This window comes from Carcharodon carcharias, chromosome 11, assembly GCF_017639515.1.
Source record: "Carcharodon carcharias isolate sCarCar2 chromosome 11, sCarCar2.pri, whole genome shotgun sequence".
Classification (NCBI taxonomy): domain Eukaryota; kingdom Metazoa; phylum Chordata; class Chondrichthyes; order Lamniformes; family Lamnidae; genus Carcharodon; species Carcharodon carcharias.
This window is the reverse complement of record NC_054477.1, coordinates 148,624,729-148,645,055: the sequence shown is the minus strand read 5'-3', so window position 1 is coordinate 148,645,055 and position 20,327 is coordinate 148,624,729. Positions and strand designations below refer to the sequence as shown.

The window sequence follows — 20,327 nt, the reverse complement described above, 5'->3', positions numbered from 1 at the left end:
CATAGCCTGGCATGGAGGGCATGAGGTGGCATGGAGGGGGCATAAGGAGTGTCTGGGGGATTAGGTGTGTGAGAAATGAGGGCCAGTGGGCCTTTCTGTTTTTACTTTAACAGGGGCAAAGTCCCACAGTATCTTGATAAGCCTTTCAAGCAGCCTGCCTCAGCACCCGGCAGCCCGTTTGGCTGTCCCTAACCTCTTTCCTGAATCGGCTGGCTCGAATCCAGTCCTTCTGGGCACTTTCACCGAGGCGGGCCAGCTGAGCCGAGAATGTTCCGGAATCCTGCGACCCGCCTTGGTGATAAAAATCCAGGCTATGGTGTATGTATGAAAACTACTGTGAAGGGAACTATCACAGGTTTGAGCTCAGAAAATTGGTGATACCTACAAAAATGAGGCAGATAAGATTTTTTTGCTAATGGTTCTGAAGAACCACACCATTGCAGTCAACAGCATTGTGACATCTCAATTTTCTTTTGTGTCTTCTGTGTGTAAATACTGTTATGTTTTAAGACTTTAGCTGAAATACTTCCTTTTGGAAGAATGGGTAAGGTACCAATGGACACTACAAATTGCTTCACTTGCACAATATTTAAGCAAATGCAGCAAGACTTGGGCTCCATAACAGCAAGCACTTGCCACTGTATTCTAGTTTCCTGGAATACATCAAGTTGCCCTGTGTTTGTCTTGTTTTCATTGAGCACTAGAGTATATAACCCAGCAGTTTGTGGCACAGAATTATTATTAAGATTAAGATTAATTAGGAACCTTATTGAACATCAAACTGGCAAATGATAGTACTTGGCACAAATACTGTAGTCTCTGGTTGCTTGTGCAAAAGGTCAAGGAATTTCGAGCGCGAGTTACACCCGGTGTAAATTAGCTTGCTGCAATTTTGTGGTGTTTTTAAAAAATCATGGTGCTAGAAACTAGCTGTGCCACAGATCAAGTTGTGGTGAGTTTCTGCTAAGTGTACTGGTTTGTGGCCGCATAAGAGGCTCTTAATTTTAAGCATTTTTTTTAAAGGTGCATGACCACTAATTTACTAAAAAAAACTGACTACTGTATATCGATTAAACTAGTAAGTGGTTTTATATAGCTTTTAAAAGACATTTTCAGTTATTTGAAGTCAGATTTTTTTTTGCAGGTGCTGGTCCTTGTGAGGATAAACCTATTTTCAGCTGTATTTATAAAACTGCACCAGGTTATCATTCTTAAATATATTAACCTTTTAATGCGAGAGAAACCTATTGCTAATTCTTGGAATACATTACATTGTGAATATGCAATTTTTTTGAGCAATAGTTTAAAACATAAATTCACTTTGGAAAATTAGTGCAATTTTGAGTACAATTTGCACCCATTGCTAATTATGCTAAATAGGAAATGCTATCCCTGTTAATTAATATTCATCAACTTTCCAAGCCTCCTGAGAATCCAAGAAAATACATAATGATGCTTCTTGAGCTCTCAAGATACACAACTCCTTGATGGTTTCTCCTGTCATTAAGTTGTCAACCTGCAATTTAAGGGGTATTTTCCATTCCAAAGACTAAATCCGGTGGTGTAAGCGAAAGTCTCATGTGTTCAGCCGCCCCGCTCTCTAGCGAAAGTCAGAACAATATGCAGGTGTATTACAATGAAGTTCCCAAGGTCCGATGGTGGGAAACACGGCCCGCCATTGACGGGTGGAGCAGACAATCGCAAACTGGTTTCATGATGTCGTGAAAGCAATTTTTGGCCTTCTCGCCATAATGTCTGCTCATGTCACCGGACACGCCTGACATCAGCGGGCACGGAAAATTCCGCCCTCTGTCTTACTCTGTCAAAACATTTCATAATATTAAAGATCTCTAATTGGTCTCTACTGCTCTGCTAACCATCCCCCCCACCTCCCCCCCCCAGCCCAGCCTGTTTGTCTTGATGGGTATAACTTCACAGTTCTGGTATCACCCTTGTAGGCACTTGTCTCCAGTGCCTATTCCCAATACGGTGAGCAGACTGTACACTGCGGATGGCCTAATCAAGGTTCAATAGAGTTCAGCTTAACTTCTCTACTTTCAATTCTATTCCTTTAAAAAAATGAATTATAGTTCATTGCTTTTTTAATGAACTTATTCACTGACTTTAATGATTTGTATATTTGTACTCCCAGATCCCTTTGTTCCACATTCCCATTTACATTTCTTTTTTCCAAGTTTCTTGTGACCGCCTTGTACCAAAATGTACTAACACTAACCACATCTGCATGTTAATGACTGTAAAATGATCTGTATTGTATCAAACTGTAATAAAAATACAGGAAACACGCCACCGAACGCTGGGAGCCTCATTGTAATACATCAGCATATCATAAGCCCAGCCCGTCGGAATTGTCCCGTGCATGTTGGCAGGAAAACATGCTGAAGCGTTTCACAACAGCATATATAAGGCATGCACCTGGCAGGCTGCGTTATGCTTGGGCCTGCAAGGTTTGTTTGCCGACCCTGCTTCTGTCAGCACTCGCAGTCATCAGCGCCAGGCTTCGCAGAGCCATATGTGGGCGGCTTTTCAATGGCTGCAGGGCTATGGCTTGCTTGGGGAAGGGGGAGAAGTGGCCCCAGGCAAGGGAAAATGCTGCAGGTCAAGGGCTGTCCTGGGGAAGGAGGGTAACCCAGGGTGTGTGTGGGGGGCACATGTTGATCTGTGCAATTGGCCTCAAGATGGTGAGGACTGAGAAGGCAATCTCCAGAAGAGAAGAGGTCAGATGGACATGTAAGGGTATGTGTGTGAGAATGGGTGGTGATATCCCTTGAGCTGGCAGTGAGTTAGATGCCAGTGAACGTGTGATGGGCTTGAGTGTCTGAGTTTAGAGCGATGAGATGGTTGCCATACCCTGACTGCATGGATGAGATCATTCATCCTCCATCTGCGTTGGATGGTCAACCTCTTCTGTCCAGCATTGGCACTGACCACCACTGTCATCGCCTAACAAGCCAGAGTGGTAATGTTGCTGCCCCTCCAGTGGCCAGAGCGGGGCTAGACGGCATCACAGCGGGGTCTCCACGGCGTCCAAAATGTGCTCGAGGTTTGCAGTCTTCTTGCCTTTCGGGGCCATGTCTTCTTTGCTGCGGCCCTGGGCTGGTAGCACTGAGTGTGGCTGTACTTTAAATATAGTGCCTGGTGTGATGAAGCGGCAAGGTGATGGTTTGGCGGGTGAATGAGAGTCTGCCTGCCATGGAAACGGCGTGTTTCCCAGGAATGCATAAGTAATGTGGCGGGATATGGCATGGAAACCCACCATGGCGGCCGGGAGGTAAAACGTCGTTTTACCCACCCGCTACTGCACTTGGGCAGAATTGTCCCAGATTTGCACTAAGGTCTGTGGTGGAAGGCAGGGCTGATTAAATGACAAAAAAAGATGAGGGGGCAGTGGCAAGGCAAAAGGGTTTGACAATAGGACAAGTGAGGAAACGAAAGATGGGTCAAGAAAGTCTTCTCCGTTTGCAGAATCAACCTGCAGTAACCAGTTTTAACTTTATGGATGCTGAGACCAGCAAGAATGGATCCAACAAATAATCTATCACTGATTCAAATATTGCATTTTTGGCACAATATACAAACGAGCCTATGTGTGTTTGTAAAAACAAAAAAACTGCAGATGCTGGAAATCCAAAACAAAAACAGAATTACCTGGAAAAACTCAGCAGGTCTGGCAGCATCGGCGGAGAAGAAAAGAGTTGACGTTTCGAGTCCTCATGACCCTTCAACAGAACTCAGTTCTGTTGAAGGGTCATGAGGACTCGAAACGTCAACTCTTTTCTTCTCCGCCGATGCTGCCAGACCTGCTGAGTTTTTCCAGGTAATTCTGTTTTTGCTATGTGTGTTTGTGTCTGTGTGAGTGTGTCCCCCCGTGTGTGTGTGTGTGTCTGAATGTTGTTTTAATTTTTATTTGCCTTTTAAAAAAATATAATGGTGCAGCTGCTTCTTCCAATGGCCAATTTGGAGAGTGACTGCATGAATAATTCAGTACCTATGAGCTTTGTATTTTGCCTTTACGGTAGCTTGAAGCTAAAGACAATAATACGTTGTTCTTGAAGTAAATGCACACTATCTGGGTTGAAGATGACATTTTCTTTAGGTGCACGAAATATATATTGCATGCTTTTGCATAATGTATAATTCATGTAAAATCTGACAGCATTGCTAAATTGTTCACTGTAGATCATGAAGTGGATTTTTACAAAGCAACCAATTTTAATCTTATAGCCGCACCAGTAGTGCTAGTGGGTGGCCCCATGGTGGCCGAAGCTCAATGCCATGCTGCTAGGTGAGAAACGGGTGCCTTGCTGCAGCTCACTAGCTCCGGGCAGTGCAATATCAGGCAGCCTTAACCCAGAGGCCGAACTCATTGGCAGCAAAGCAAGTTCCGTATAGGCAATTGGGGAGGGGGGGGGACCAAATTGGAGGGGGGGTTTTGGGGAGCTCACTGGGGTGGCAGCTGTTCCTGGTATTCTTGTGGAGCCAGGTCGAACACTGTTTGGCCATGCTGCCAGGTAAAAGAGGGCAGAGAGTGCATGCCACGTGCTGTGCCTTTATATCTCCGCAATTGGTAGTCATAGTGAATATATCATAGGATTTGCATATTAGAAGGTCCAACTGCCTGAAATGGGCAGGCAGTCCGGATGCTCAGTGACCCACCCCCTTGTAGGTTGGTATCAGTCCAATTGGACTGTGAATATTTTCCTTACCATTTTCAGGTTATTATCATTGAATCACAGAATACAGCCCATTGTGTCTGCACTGGCTCTTTTATAGAGCATTCCAGTTTGTCCCTCTTTCCCTGTATTCCTGCAACTTGTCCTTCTTCAAGTATTTACACAATTCCCTTTTGAGGGCAACTATTTATTCTATACGTGTTACTGTCCCATTTCTAGGTGCTCAAGTCAGTGAAAATCTCCCTCTGTATGTCATGGTTTCTGTACTGTCCTCTTTTATGGTGAATATTAAGACCTTGAGATCTTACAAACTATGGGCGGAGTTTTCCATTCAGGCAGGAAAGTCTGCCTGACTCCCGCTGGGCAACAGGGCGGGTCAGCGCGCATGATCTTCAGCTGTTCAGATCATTAATGCATCTACGAGGCGGCTGGCGAATCTCGTGGTGGGGCGGGCAGCAAAGTTGCCCGCCCAGTTATTACCTCATGGGGTCAAAGGTCCTGGCGCTATATTTACAGGGTGCCCGGACAGACATTTACTCTTTGCAGGCCAGGAGCTCCGCACTGCGCCTACCGTGTCTTTGCAGCCACAGCTCATATTGGAGAAACTGGCAGACGCGAGCAACTGAGACATACGAAGGCCCCTCCAGCATTGCCTGATGCTCATGTCTGGATAAGGGCACCACCAGTGATACACCCATGGTTGAAACAATGTTCACCAACCCCTTGACCTTATAGATACCTCACTGCCTCTTTCTGCTCAGGCACTTGCTCCTCATGGCCCTGTGATAACTGATAATGGGCCCTCATTCCACTCATCTGGATGAGAGCCATTGCCAAGGCAGGGTTGCCTGCAACTTGCATCATCGATGCCTCAGTGGATGTGTGAACGAATTGAAGTGCCATATTAAGTGGGCATGAACTTTTACAGGTTTCTCTCCATCTCAAAGCCAGCAGGCAAGTGCCTAAGGCTTCAATCTGGCCTCCGTTGAGACATGGCATCTCCATACCACCCATTCCAGGTAAAGGATATCCTGGAGGACCAGAGATGGGTTATTCCTCCTCATACATGAACGCGTATGGAGACATTTCTCTTTGACCAGGATGATGACCCCATGTGCAAGAAACCTTGAGCAGACATTTTTCCTCTTGTCTCTGATCCCCTTGAGATTCTGTAGAGAGACCGTTGCCTTGGCAGCACAGAAACACTAACCACATGATCCCTTGTCAGCCAGAGGCATTCGCCCGGCAGGATAGAGGTTTGGAGTTGCGAGCCGGCTGCCTTCCACCAGCCATGCCCCTTGGAGGCATTTCACCTCCCTCCCTCCCTGCCTCTGACTTCAGCCATTGGCAAATGGCACAGAATGAACGGCAGCTGCACACCTTGCTGGGGTATCAATTTTTGAGACCCATGAGTCGGGAACACACCTGCTGCAATGCGGGTTTCACCACAGAGAGAACACAACTGAGCACAGTCGACATTCAGTTGCCACATAATTAAAGGTGACCCTTTAGTCGGCCACATGTGCTGTCCTTGAACTCCACCTACCCAAAAAGACACACCGCGCCCCCCCCCCCCCCCCCCCCCCCAACGTCAAAGAATCTCACTGACTATCTGTGATAAAAGTTGATGAAATGGTGCACGTCACCTTTCAAATTGCTCCAACACTTTCTACCTTCCCCCGGTCACCCACCAACTTCCTGCATCACCATAGACCCATCCAATATCCTCTCCCCTCTGTCACTTTCAAACCCCCCCCCCCCCCCCACCCACAACCCATTACCCTGGACCCTATCACGATCCACCTCCCCTCCCCTCATGCCTCCCCTCAAAGCTGACACCCGTTACCGTCCCCATGCCTGCACTGACTCTGCCCCTTCTCGTTATCCGAGCCACCTGTCTTGTCCCCCTCCGTCACCTACCCAGTGAGACCTGCCTCCCTTGCCCAGCTTTTCTGCAGCGCTTGCTATTGGCACTCCATGCAAAGTCCCCAAGAAGGTGAAAGCAATCGCTATGGGCCTCGAAGTCATTGATGAAATGAAGCTCACCAGGTGCAAGCCTCCTATTAAGGTCAGAATCTTCTGGCTCTTCCCGCTGGCGGGATCTTCCAGTCCCGTAGAAGTGAATGGGCATTAGAATGGCTCGCTGCATCTTCAGCAGGGCTGGAAAACTCTGGCCGTATAGTCGGGATACAGACGGTTCTAATTATCCACCGACGGGACACTTAATTTGGAGGGGGAATGCAATTCCGGCCAGTTCTCTTTTTAATGAGCGTTCATAAGATTCAAATAAATGCAAATTTAGCTCCTGACATAGATTAGCAGGAAACAAGTGTCGCCTTTAACCCTCCATCGAAGTCAGGATAACAAAATTCCAAACTAATTTCCTGCCAGCGGGTAACTGACTTTTTCCATCACGCCGAACTTAGTGTCCCCGCCCGCCACAATTCCCACTCTTGGAGGAGCAGAAAATTCTGCCCTATGTTTTAGCTGTTCTATCATGACCCTCACCCTCGCTTAATGACAGAACTTGCTGTGATGCTAAAATGATGAGATCATTCTGAGCAATAATGTTAGATAATAAAAGGTCACGTAAGTTCACATTAGGATTACTTATCTTCTGTGTTAGGGCTGATTTTCCAAATTGTAAGCTCCGGGCAGGGAGCTTTGTCTGTCAACTATGCACACCAGAAATCGCAAGCATATTGGACAGGAAATCATGGACAACACATCCATAATTTCTCGAAATTTGCAGCCAAAGGACAATGTTCCTCACTGGTAGCGAACCTGACGTCATTTTGCTTTAACTATTATTGTTAAACTGATTTTTATTAAGCGCAGTTTCTAATATAAGTTTAATACTTGTTTTTCTTTTCAAGTTTTACTTCCTTCCTGGTGCAGATTTTTTCTTTGCCTGAAATGTAGCTGTTTAAGCTTAATTTGAAACTGCGTATGCACACTCATGCATTTGTGCAGCTTTAGATATTTCCTTGCTTGTTGCACAGTGATTAGTTGATTAAATGAGCCATGTGGTTGTTTATGATAAAACATGTACCACAATTCATGCCTCCCAGTTACTTTCTAGTTATGAATTCTTATGCAGGGCAAACATGATCTGGCTGTGTGGCTTAATCATAGAAATACTGTGTGCACTATTGAGTGGCAGGAAGTGGGTTTCCTTCAGATTCCTGTTTGAATCCCTCTGTTTTGATTCCCCCCCAATCCAGCTTCCACCCCACTCCCCACATCGAGACAGCCCTTAACGCAAACCATTCCCTGGGGCTTTGATTTTCATATAACAGTGTTTATTGACTGAGGTTGCATTAAAAACAACCACTTTTATACTCCCCACGTGTTTGTAGAAATGAGAACTAAGTGTGGCAAGATTATTTATGGTGTTGAAAGATGATAAATGTTATACTTTTTCATTACAGGTTGTATGTTTCACCAAGGAAGCAACCCACTGTGGAACAGAAAGCTCGGAGTCCTTTAGAATGGTGCAGACAGGTGCTTGACCACCCAGGTCATGAGATTGAGGCAGCAAAACGCTCATTGTGTTTCAGACTTGATCAAGGTAGGAACAAAGTGCACAAAGACTTCCTAAGGCATGTTGCTAACATCGATCTGATCTTTAAGTACACTGTAACCCCTGACAGGGATTGGCCAGGCACCAGGAACAGTCGCTTATACGCGCTCAGCTCACATTGCGTTCGTCAGTGCGTGCACGCTTTCTCCCACCGCTGCAGACATTGGTGTGCACCCATCGGCCGGTGCCAGTACTGGTGTGTGCCTCCCGTCTGCTTATTTCCTGTTCTCCCCTGGCTCCTTCCCATCACCCTCACCCTCGCCCGTCCTCTCTTTTGCGCCTTTGCTGCCCGGTGCCGCCCCATATCCGGCCGTTGCGAGCTGTGATCTACCTGGAATCTCATTTTGGGGTTATACAAGCTCTCTCCCCTTTTACATTATCTACACTCTTCTGGGCAACTGCGTGTTTCGAAACATTTTCATCTATCAAAATAAAACAGTTCACCTGCCAAATAAAAACGCAAGTAAATCTTCACCTCCGCTAAGGTCTATCAGAATAATAGAATAATCTATCAATATGTATATCAAAGCACAAGTTTTGGAAGTTGCAGGTTGCAGTTCCAGGCACCGGATGTGACACCACCACAGGCTGTGCAAATACACATGTGGGAAGTGCACCCCAACCAGTTGTGGTGTCACCTAACTCAGCTGGTTAAATAAGCCTGTAATCGTAAAAATTGTTTATTCTGAGCACAGCATTTGTTTCAGTATTCATGAGCTAGAAGACAGTTTCTACTCCCTCCCTCCCTCCCTCCCTCCCTCCATTATTCTATATGATCCTTTATTAAGGTTTTAATGGGGAAGTAAAGTTAAGAAAATGAAAAGGGGGAACTTGCAATAATATAATGTGCATTGATGTCACTTAAAGCAGCTTATAGGTTACACAGGTTAACAGCAGTCCTGAAGTGTCTGCTGTTGTAGAGTCCTTGTGCTTTCTACCTCCTGACTAATCTGTCCCGATTTGATTCAGACCTATTTTTCACAACCTTTGATGAGAACTTTGTTGATGATGTGTTTGATGAAACACTTCGTCTGCTTTGAGAGGAAGTGAAGGGAAGCTTCCACTGGTGCAATCGTATTGTTAAAGAGCATGATTCTTCACAATGCCCAGGACCCTAATTTCTCCGTGGGTCCTTGAAGGAGTCTGGAGCAGGGTATTTGCCTTTGTAAGTGAAAGTGAGATTGCAAATGTTGTGAGAAAAACTATTTTTTCCTAAGTATAACTAAATTGGTTGTGTTTAAGAAGATGCAGCATCTGGTTTTTAAGCATCTATTTTGGAAGTATGGTGACCGCAACTGGTTAAACGTGCAGGATGGTTTGAATTCTGAGCGTCAGCAGCAATGCATTGTGACAGACGGGTCCTAATAGTCAATCCCTAGATGCCAAATTCAGAAAATGCTGGAAATACTCGGTAGGTCAGGCAGCACCTACGGGGAGAGAAACGGAGTTAATGTTTCAGATCAATGACCTTTCTTCAGAATTAATCAATAGAACAGTTTAGCCTTCAGAAACCCAGAGGTGGCAATTTCTAATGCTCATGGGCTGCTTTTGTTTCCTGAAATATCAAACTTAAATTTTAAATATTAAAATCAGATAGGGTAGCAATTCTGGAAACGGCGCAGGCATATTAGCTTTTGACCATTAAGGGTTCACCTAAACCTACAGAAAGCAGTTCTATGACATTAACGCTGAATAGAATGATCCAAAATTGTTCATATTTGTAAATTTTAACCACAATGACACAAGGGCCTTCACAGTCTCTTGCTATTTGAATAGCAGTGTTGTTGTTTGGCATCATTAGTTCTCTGTGAAAGGCTGAAACTACAGGCTGCTGTTTAGTGGATTAAATGAGCTATTGTGTTTTTATAAATTTAGCCTTGCCCCTTGCTGTGTTGTGTAATAATACATTTATATTTTAAGGCACATTAAAGTCATTGTGCTGTATTTCGACTACAAGGAAAGCTGGGATAAAAAAATGCTCTTACGTAAGGAGAGATTGATTAAAGGTATTCAGTAGCAGTTGTGGTTGCTGAGTGCTTTAGATTCTCCAGCAAGCTAGCCTGCCTCCATCCACGCCACAAAGTTTGACTATTTATATCTGTAGGTGCTCAGTCCTGTATTACGGAACTGTGATAAGTCATGACACCTGAAGCACATCATATGGAAGAGTTCAGAGATTTGATTTGTTGACTCGTTCTGTTTTACATAAGATGTTAAAACTAGCATTCATTTCTTGTGGGAGATGACAGTAGCACAGTTGCCTTATATTCCTATCATGTTAGGCAGCAAACATGCCGCACTAACAGTTGATGTTCTGGATGTTTCATGGCAGAAGTTTGAGAAACAGTACCCATATGGCATAAGTTGTGGAGTCTTTGGGGCCGGGTTCTGCTTCAATACTGTACCAAAATGGGGCAATAAAGAGAAAAAGATGGGGAAAGGAGAAAAAGTGTTAATTAATTCTGAGAGTCTGACTTTTCCAAAGATTTGAGTGGACATTGAGGAAGGGGAGCTAATAAAGTGCAGCTGGTCTGAGACCAGATAGGAGGAGGCAAGCTTACAGAAATCCTTATGCTTCCAACAGGGGGTTCTCTGCATATGAAGAAGCCATACTGTTCAAGAGAGGCCGTTGTGGATTTGTATCGCAACCCACGGGCACACTCACCTGTCAAGGTCACTACAGCTCTGAACTTCTTTGCTTCTGGATCCTTCCAGGCTAAGCTAAAGACACTCTTAGCATCTGTCAGTTTGCAAATTCTGACGGTTTGTAATTCAGTTACGCTTTAAGAGGTGCCTGATGCCACATTTGCTAAAGCAAACACAGGATTCTAGTATTACACAGCACAGAAGAAGGCCATTTCGATTGTGGAAGCAGCTTCTCCTTAGCTGTGAACACAATGAAAATACCTCAAAATTTTGAACACCTCTATTAACTTTCACTTAACTTGTCTGCTCTAAAGATAGCAACCACAGCCATTACAGGATGGGCTTCACAGCACCAAAGACAACAAAGCATCACTTAAAGACAAGAACTACAGGAACAATTAGCGTCCAGGCATTTTTCTAAGTCAGTAAAATTATAAACTTTTTGAAATCTTTATGTGCACTGCATTCCTGTAGCACCTGGTGATCCTGCAATGTTTGGTATCATGTCTATTGATGTTTGTCTTTGGGACGATGCAGTTTTTGAAGTGGGCAGAAAGGAGTGGGCCTGACTTTGGATGTGTCTGTTAAATGTAAGGGAACATGGACAGATCACCTAAGCTCTGACTACAAACAGGTGTTGTCCCCCTGCTTCTTGCTGCCCTCTGTCATCACTGTCAACAACTTCAGCTTACTGATGGTCCTCTTCTAATAATGCCTCCATGTGCTGTCCTAGTTGCAGGGCAAAATTATGCAGCATACATCAAACCATTATCATTCGAGACAATCCTTTGTAAGCTGAATTGTAGGAAGCTTAAGAATTCTAATGATCTGCTAAAACTGGACTCCAGTTGACCCATAGGTCTCATTGTAGTACAGTTTTGCCAATGAGCATGAGGTCCTGAGAGAAGGCATGAGTTAAATGTGCAAGCAGCCAGCCTCTCACTTGTTGTGCAGGGGCAAAGTCATATTTGTGGATTGCTGTATCATAAATTTGCCAGGAAGGCAGGCATAGCAATGGCATATTAATGGGTGGGAAGCTATCATTCAGGAAAGCAATGGGCTGGTCTGAAGGAGCATGTGAAGTAGTATGGATACAGTCAATGACTCTCTCAAATTGGGGGTGGGGAAGCCTGCAATCTGCGCAAACTCCAGACTCTATACCGACTACTTCTGGCTGTCCTTGAGGATAGTGCATTAAGCAGTGTGGAGCAGAGTAGCAGACACCACGAAGGCATAGATTGGTGAAATAGGCAGACACGTAGCAGATTAAATTTAATGTGTAAAGTGATGCATTTTGGAAGAATGCAGAGAGGCAATGTAAAGTAAATATCATAATTTTAAACAGGTGCAAGAACAGAGAGACCTGAAGGCTATATGGAATCAATCTATGAGGTTAGCAGGATGAGCTGCGAAGGCTGTTGAAAATTCTTATGGGATCCTTGGCTTATAGCACTAAAGCAAGGAAGTTATGCTAAATCTTTATAAGCCTCTGTGAGAACATTGCAACCAATTTTGAGCACCACATTTTAGAAAGGATGTCAAGGCCTTGGAGTGGGTGTAGAAGGGGTTTACTGAAACAGTATCAGGGTTGAGGGATTTCAGTCCTGCGGAGAGATTGGATAATGATAATGTTTTGATGTATGCTGCATAACTTGGCCCTGCAACTAGGACAGCACATGGAGCCATTATTAGAAGAGGACCATCAGTAAGTTGAAGTTGTTGACAGTGATGACAGAGGGTAGCAAAGACAGGGGGACAACACCTGTTTGTAGTCAGAGCTTAGGTGATCTGTCCATGTTCCCTTCCATTTAACAGACACATCCAAAGTCAGGCCCACTCCTTTCTGCCCACTTCAAAAACTGCATCGTCCCAAAGACCAACATCAATAGACATGACACCAAACATTGCAGGATCACCAGGTGCTACAGGAATGCAGTGCACATAAAGATTTCAAAAAGTTTATAATTTTACTGACTTAGAAAAACGCCTGGACACTAATTACCACACAGCTTGCAGTTCCTGTCTTTAAGTGCTGCTTTGTTGTGAAGCGCATTCCTTAATGGCTGTAGCATAGGAGGCTGAAGGCAGCTGTGGCTCAGACAAGGGGTAGAATCATCCCAGATTTACACTAGGTGTGGTAGAGTGCGGGAAAAACAACACTTTACCCACTGGCTGCAATGGGCGGCTTTTCACGCTGTATTGTCCCAAACCTGCCTGTAGCCAGAGCTTAGGTGATCAATCCCCAGGATACATGCCGTTTCCATGGTGGGCGGGCTCCGATTCGCCTGCTAAGCCATCACCTTGCTACTTCATCACGCCAGGCACCACGTTTGAAGTCTAGCCGCGCTCAGTACTTCCAGCTCAGGACTGCAGCAATGAAGACATGGCCCCAAAAAGCAAGAAGACTGCAGCCCTCGAGCACCTTTTGGATGCCATGGAAGCTCGCTGTGGTGTCCTCTACCCCTGCTCTGGCCTCAGGAGGGGCAGCTACATTACCACTCTGGCTTGGTAGGTGGTGGCAGTGGTGATCAGTGCCAATGCTGCACAGAAGAGATTGGCCATCCAATGCAGATAGAGGATGAATGATCTCATCCAAGCAGCCAGGGTATGGAAACCATCTCATCACTCTAAACTCACACACTCAAGCCCATCACACATTCACTGGCATCTCACTCACTGCCAGCTCAAGGGACATCACCACCCATTCTCACACGCACACCCTCACATCTCCATCTGGCCTAATCTTCTCTGGAGAACGTGTCCTCTGCCATCACCATCTTGAGGCCACTTGCACAGATCAATATGTGCTGCCACACACACCCTGGGATACCCACCATCTCCAGTAAGTCCTCATCCTGCAGCCTCTTCCTTTGCCTGAGGCCACTTCTCCCCCTTCCCCAAGCAAGCTCTAGCCCTGCAGCCATTGGAAAGCCACCCATATATGGCTGACTTGGTAGGTGATCTGCCTCCTAAAATTGATGGGGCATTGTCTGTGAAGCCTGGCGCTAATGACTGCGAGTGCTGACTGAAGCAAGGTAGGCAGACAAACCTTGAAGTCCTGGATAAAGTGCAGCTCGCCAAGTGCATGCCTTATATATCCTGTTGTGAAACACCTTGGCGTGTTTTCCTGCTGGTGTGGGCGGACGATCCAGTGCGGGGATATGAGTCAGGCGGGCTGGCCTTACAGTGATATGCTGATGTATTACAATGACGTTCCCGAAGTCCGATGGTGGGGAATGTGACCCGCCATCGACGGGCTGAGCGGATGATTGCAAACTGGCTTCACGACATCGTGAAACCAATTTTTGGCCTTTTTCCATATGGCCTGCAAATATGTCCGATGCCAGTGGGCACGGAAAATCCCGGCCAAGGGCTCTTGATTTGCTGGTGGTTAGTGTCTTCTTGGACTTTGGACCTCAGAGGGATCGGCTGAAAACTTTAGCAACTTGGCTGCCAAAGCAGTCTCACCCAGCTGCCTTCCTGGTATTGGTATGGTGGTTGGCAAGGGTCTAGATGTGCTGTTATGTTCCAATCTCATTATCTCACCTGCTATTTGGCTCTGGCTGACTGCTCCTGTTGATCTGCTGGCAAGCAGACTGTTGGATCTCTGTGATTTGGCAAACTCTTTCCCCCTCACCAAAGGCAGAGGAGATAGTGAATCACGCATCCTCCATGCTCTCAATATGGGCATCTTTGAGAGATTCTACTGTTGCTTCCAGAGACCTTTTTATGGAGGAACCAGGAACAGTATCCGCTGAGGTGACCATATGCTCCACAGTTAACTACTGTTGGTTCCAGAGACCTTTTTATGGAGGAACCAGGTACAGTATCCAATGAGGTGATCATATGCAGAATGATAATGCCAAGTGCTGGAATCTCTCTCAAGTTGTCAGTAGACTCCTGCACCATCTCTGAGTAGCTTGCAGGTAGACACTCCAATGCATTCAGCAATTGCTGGAGATCAATTGATATTTGGAACCTAAGGGAACCAAGACCTGGCAATGGGTCGGGAAAGTGGAGTAGAGGACAAGGACCAGCCGTGAACTTATTGAAGGTGGCGCGGGTTCAAGGAGTATTTGTCCTCCTTCAGCTCCTATTTCAAAGCATTTATTCATTTTGTTCTCCCATAGTTGGCATCACAGGCCGGAATTTTCCGACCCCGGCCATGGCGAGATCAGCCCCGGGGGGTTGCGGCAGCTCAGCCAAAAGTCTAAAGTTCATTGACTTTCGGTGGGGCCCACCATCCCCGTGGTGGGTGGGGCTGGAAAATCCCGCCCACAGTGCCCGAATCAGGGGTCTAATTTTTGAGCCAGGCAGATCACCAGCGCTGAGTATTGGCCAGCTAGCTGAGCTCACTAATGGGACCCACAGGGAGTTGGGATTGTTTCCACTCAGCTGTAGAGAGCATTGCACGTCAATCCCCTATCATTGATCTTGATAAAGAAAGAACAGCGGAACGTTTGCCAGTAAAAGGAAAATACTGCAGAAGGTGAAAATGAGAGTTTAAAAATAGGAAATGCTGTAACCGCATTGTAGGTCATTCAGCATCTATAAAGTGAAAAGACAAATTAATCCTTTGGTCAGAACTGAAACCCAAAAGATAAGCAGGCATTTTAATGTTGGAAAGATAGACAGAAAAAGGGAGGGGCAAGTTCGTATCCTGTTGCAAAGAGAGTTATTGGGTTGTATGACTTACAAACTATTAAATAGAAGACTGTTTGGTCATATACAAAATCATGTCACTGAAGCAATGAAAAGATATTAAAAGTAAAATAAATGCCCAATTAGTTCAGAGGGTAAAAATAATACAAAAAGGCATCTGCAGATCAAAAGGCGGGAAATCCCAGAAAGAGAGAGAGAAGTTGTAATTGTAATTAATGGTCCAGATTTGAAAGCTATCTGGTTATTATAGACTTCTGGTAATTCTGGGCTATTTCTTTTGTTTTTTATTGATGTTTCAGCTATCTTTAGCATATGTTGCATTATGACTTTGAACTGCTCTCCCTCTGGCAGTCTACAGAACTGTAAAATACAAATCCAGCCACTCGACCAACCAACTAAAACTGAAATTTTTGTGATTTTAGTCCCGTCATCATGTGTAACGGGAAAATTGCAGTTGTACAAGCACATCCGCTATAAACCATGGGGATTGCACTCGGGGATCACTTAGCCTCTGCTCTTGCTCTACAGCATCTAAATGGTTTAGGCTAGCAAAAGTAGGCTCAGTCCCTGTGGGGGCCGGGGGGATGATGTATTCCAGCACAGGCAAACAGAAACTCTGCTTGTGCAGATTTCTCAAGTAGCTTGGCTTGGAGACTCCTACGTGTGGTGATGGATTTCTGCTTGTGTCATATACCCAGCTGACTAAAACTGTTTCATACATCAAATGAATCTAAAACTGTGGGATTCTTTCTTTTGACTACTTTGCCAGTATTTTCTTCACTATATAGTAATGCATTTATTATGTTGGTAAGGGATTTAATCTTTGTTAATAATTGAAGAATATCTTGAATTGGGACTATCGGACAAATGTCAACTGCCCAATCAATCAAGTTGCATTTAATGTAGGAATGTGCACCAAGGCACTTCACAGCGAAAAATGAGAAAGCGCCAAGCCTTTGACACAAGGCTGGAAGCAGTGACTGGAAACTGCTTTCCTTATAGAAGAATTTTCAAAATGGGGGAGGATGTAGCGGGATCAAGGGACTTACAAAAAGTAGAACTGAGAAAACTAGAGGTCCTGCAAGTGGAGGGAATATACAGCATGCCAGAGCTAGAGGATCAAAGCACATGAAAGGGAAATAAAGCTGGTAATGGTGGGGCAGTGGAGGGATTTGTAGATAAGAATGAGGATTTTAAATTCACTCCATTGGGGACAGCAGGGAGCCAGTGAAGGCCTGTGGTGGAGAGTAACCAAAGTTTAATGTGGGATAGCATAGTAGAAGGGTCTGGTATCTACTGGGTTAATGTGGACTGACTACGGTACAGCCCACACAGTGATGTAAGAAGGCACATGACCTAGGGTCTGTGTGATGTTGGCCAGAGATGTGTTAAGACCTAGGATGGAGATAGCTCCATGCCAGTAGCCTTTACTTTATATATGTATCTAGTTATAAGTAGTTAATAAAGACTTCCTGTTAACATACAAAAGACTACAAAGACTTCTTTAACAGACATGTTCTGCGACAAACACCATCCCAACACAGTGGCAGCAGTGGGTTTCAAACACATGCCTCAGCAGAGCTTGGAACCTGAATCCAGCAACTATTCATTGGCATAACAGCTGAACTAACCAGACGTAGTTCAACATAAAACAATGGAAGAAAAGAGTGAAAGCGTACCCAAATGCAAGCCCAACCTCCAAGCCAACAACAAGAACCAGATCCAATGGAGTGTACTACTCTCCCAACAGAGCGGCGAACAAGATGTGGAAGGATTATAAGGCCTCCGTACCGATTGAACCTCTAACTTCAAGGGCTTGAAGAGGGGAGATTGGATACTGAGGATGTTGTTAATGCTAATAGTGTAATAGCAATCATGTTGGCATAGCAGTAAAGATGTAACAATAAGGTAAATGCATAAGACTTATAACAACGTAAGCCTTGAAGTAAACTAAAGTAACTCTATATCCATGGGATAAAGACTTAGTGGGAGGTATAGTAGAAGGGCTGATACATACAGGGTTACTGTGGGACTGGGTACAGTACCATCCACAAAGTGATGGAAGAAGGCATGTGACCTAGACCGAGGGTCAGTGTGGCTTTGGCTAGAGATATGTTAAGACCTAGGATGGAGATAGCTCCATGCTGGTACCATTCACTGTCTATTTGTATATAATTTCAAGTTGTTACTAAGTACTTGCTGTTAACGTAAATAAGTCCTCGTAGTCTCCTGTAACAGACACGTCCTGCAAGCAGCACCATCCGAACAGATAGGATGGAGCACTGGCAATTTAGACAATTTAGAGCTAATGAAGGGTGGAGATTAGGAGACAGTAAGTAGATCATTAGGCAGGTTTACAGAGAGCTTCATTGGTGACTTTAAGTTTGGGTTTTATATTTCTCAATTAGATGCATTAGATGCAACACCTCATTGTATATTGACAGAAAAAAAAGGCTAGTATTTAGATAGAGATTTTCATGACCACTGGATGTCTCAAAATGTTTTGCAGCCAATGAAAGTGCAGCCACTGTTGTAATGTAGGAAACCCGGCAACAACTTGTGCCCAACAAACCCCGACAAACAACAATTTGATAGTAACCAGATAATCTGTTTTTTTGTGTGATGTTGGACAGCACTCCAGGGATAACTCCCTTGCTGCACTTTGAAACAGTCCCATGGGATCTTTTACATCCACCTGAGCAGGCAGATGGGGCCTCAGTGTAACATCTCATCCGAGAGATGGCGCCTCCGACAGTGCAGTGCTCCTTCAGTACTGCACTGGAGTGTCAGCCTTGACAGTGCTTAAGGATGTTTTAGTCAGAACCATGGTCAACTTCTGTGGCAGCTGTAATTGTTGTCCTGTAATCGCATCTTAGGTTTCACTGCCCCATGCATCTGCCTCTCCTCTTGATCCTTTTTCAAACTTGGAAAAACTTACCTTGTTTTTCAATTAGATTAAATTTAAAACCCAATTTTAACTTGAGGCAGAAATCAGGGGCTGCAGGGTGTGAACGAGGCTGTGATCCTCCAGGCGTGCGAGGCCCAAGAGACCTTGGTTCCCAGACCTCCTTACCATGGTCCAACACTGGCTTCTGCCTGAAGCTGGCAAGAGTAACAATGCTGCTGCTGAGCAGAAATCTAGGCTCGTCAGGGTCAGGCGGTCATTCAGGGACCCTCGGAAGCAGCTGTTGACAAGGTACCTCAGTAGCGGAGGTGGGGAGGGTGGAATCGGAAAAGTTAACACAGGGGAAAACCTGGGGGAAGGGAGTCTCAAGATATTCACGTGGAGCTAGGAGGAGCTTGACGTTAACTTTATTTTTCTTGGGAAGCAGCTGCTGGGAGACAGAGAAAGGCAGTAGAAGAAATACTTTGCCCCCTGATTTTCATTGCTCCCCCCCCCCCACCCCACTGTTTTGAGGGTACGAACTTGGGTCTTCCTTTCTTTAATGCTGCAATAGCGTGTGAGGGGGAGGGTGGAATTCTGCTTTCAAACTTTCATGGTAGAGTTGGAACACAGATGGTTTGGTGCAAAGCAGTTTAGAGCAGTGTGGATTAGTGCATACACCCAGCCTTGTTACTGTTGAATGCCAACCATAAACCATCAGAACTTCTGACAGCGTAATTGTGAAATGGAAGAAAGCATCTCTGTCTTAATGCTTTTCATTTGTGCTGATGAGGCCCCGCTTTTTAATTTAAGAATTTAATAGGAGTATGTGAAGCGTTTGTACCTGCAGTCATTTCTACAAAATAAATTTACAAATGTACATTTATTGTTGATTATTGTGGAAAAGCTGTCAGTCTTCCAGAGCAGGAATCATGTTGTATGCTTATCATTACTAAATATAACCTATTTACAGATAATGTGCAGTAAGCTCTGTGCTCATTCGTTCACTGATTATTCACTGCAACTATATGTTACCCAGTTTAATTACAGATTTTTGTACAGTGCATGCAGGAATGACATAATAATCACTGTCTTTCTTGGCTTTGCCCATTTGCAAACAAAGGAACAGATGGTGAAAGACTGTTGAAGACCTCAACACTTTAACTAAGATTTGTATTGTTGTGGAAAGCATTCATTGTCTATATAGATGTTTCTCTTTCATATTACAGCTGCCTCCCAAATGACAGACTAAATGTAACCCAGAAAGTAATGTTATTATTTATTGCTTGTTTCATATTTCTAAATTTTCTGGGTTTACCTTAGTTAGGAGTATTTTCATAATGCACTAGTTCATTTTAATGCCTGTAGTATACGCACTTAGCCTTTTACAAAGGACTTGTGAAATGCAATACACCGTTGCCTTGGCCACCAATATAAATACAGTACATTTTAAGTGCAGTAATGGCATGTGCGATACTATTGGAATGGTTGAAATTAATAGCTAGTAAGTTAAAGAATTTGCAAAGGTTATGTTTTATAATGTCTTGAAGCCATTTCATCTGAATAGTATTCTAAGACAGTGGCCTGACAAAGTTGTACCTCAGCTTTGAAGGCACATATTTTGGGAAACAAAGGCTGGTATAATATATTTTAAGATGCATCCTTGACTAGAAGCATGATTTTTTTTAAGTGCTTGAGATTTAACTTTGTAAAGGAATATAGTATATTTGTGGACTAAGGCTGTAGAAGCAGCCAAATGAAATACAGGATTGTCTAGATTTTGACAGTTTCTGTGCAGCAGCGTGGGACTAATATGCAATGCTTTAAAATCAGGTTGCAAACGCTTTAGATGAACTGG

General features: G+C 44.5%; 1 protein-coding gene across 2 annotated transcripts in view; it reads left to right on the top strand.

Moving 5' to 3' along the window:
- Positions 1-20,327, top strand: part of slain1a (SLAIN motif family, member 1a) — a 104,859-nt gene that overhangs the window by 12,301 nt on the left and 72,231 nt on the right. Inside the window, exons 1-2 of one of the 2 annotated variants that reach the window (XM_041199786.1) lie at positions 7,787-7,860; positions 8,126-8,265. In XM_041199786.1, coding sequence (XP_041055720.1) covers positions 7,802-7,860; positions 8,126-8,265 — 199 coding nt within the window. In that variant the 5' untranslated portion in view covers positions 7,787-7,801. Of the gene's footprint in view, positions 1-7,786; positions 7,861-8,125; positions 8,266-20,327 lie in introns of those variants that run through there. The other variant, XM_041199785.1, reaches the window with a different exon arrangement.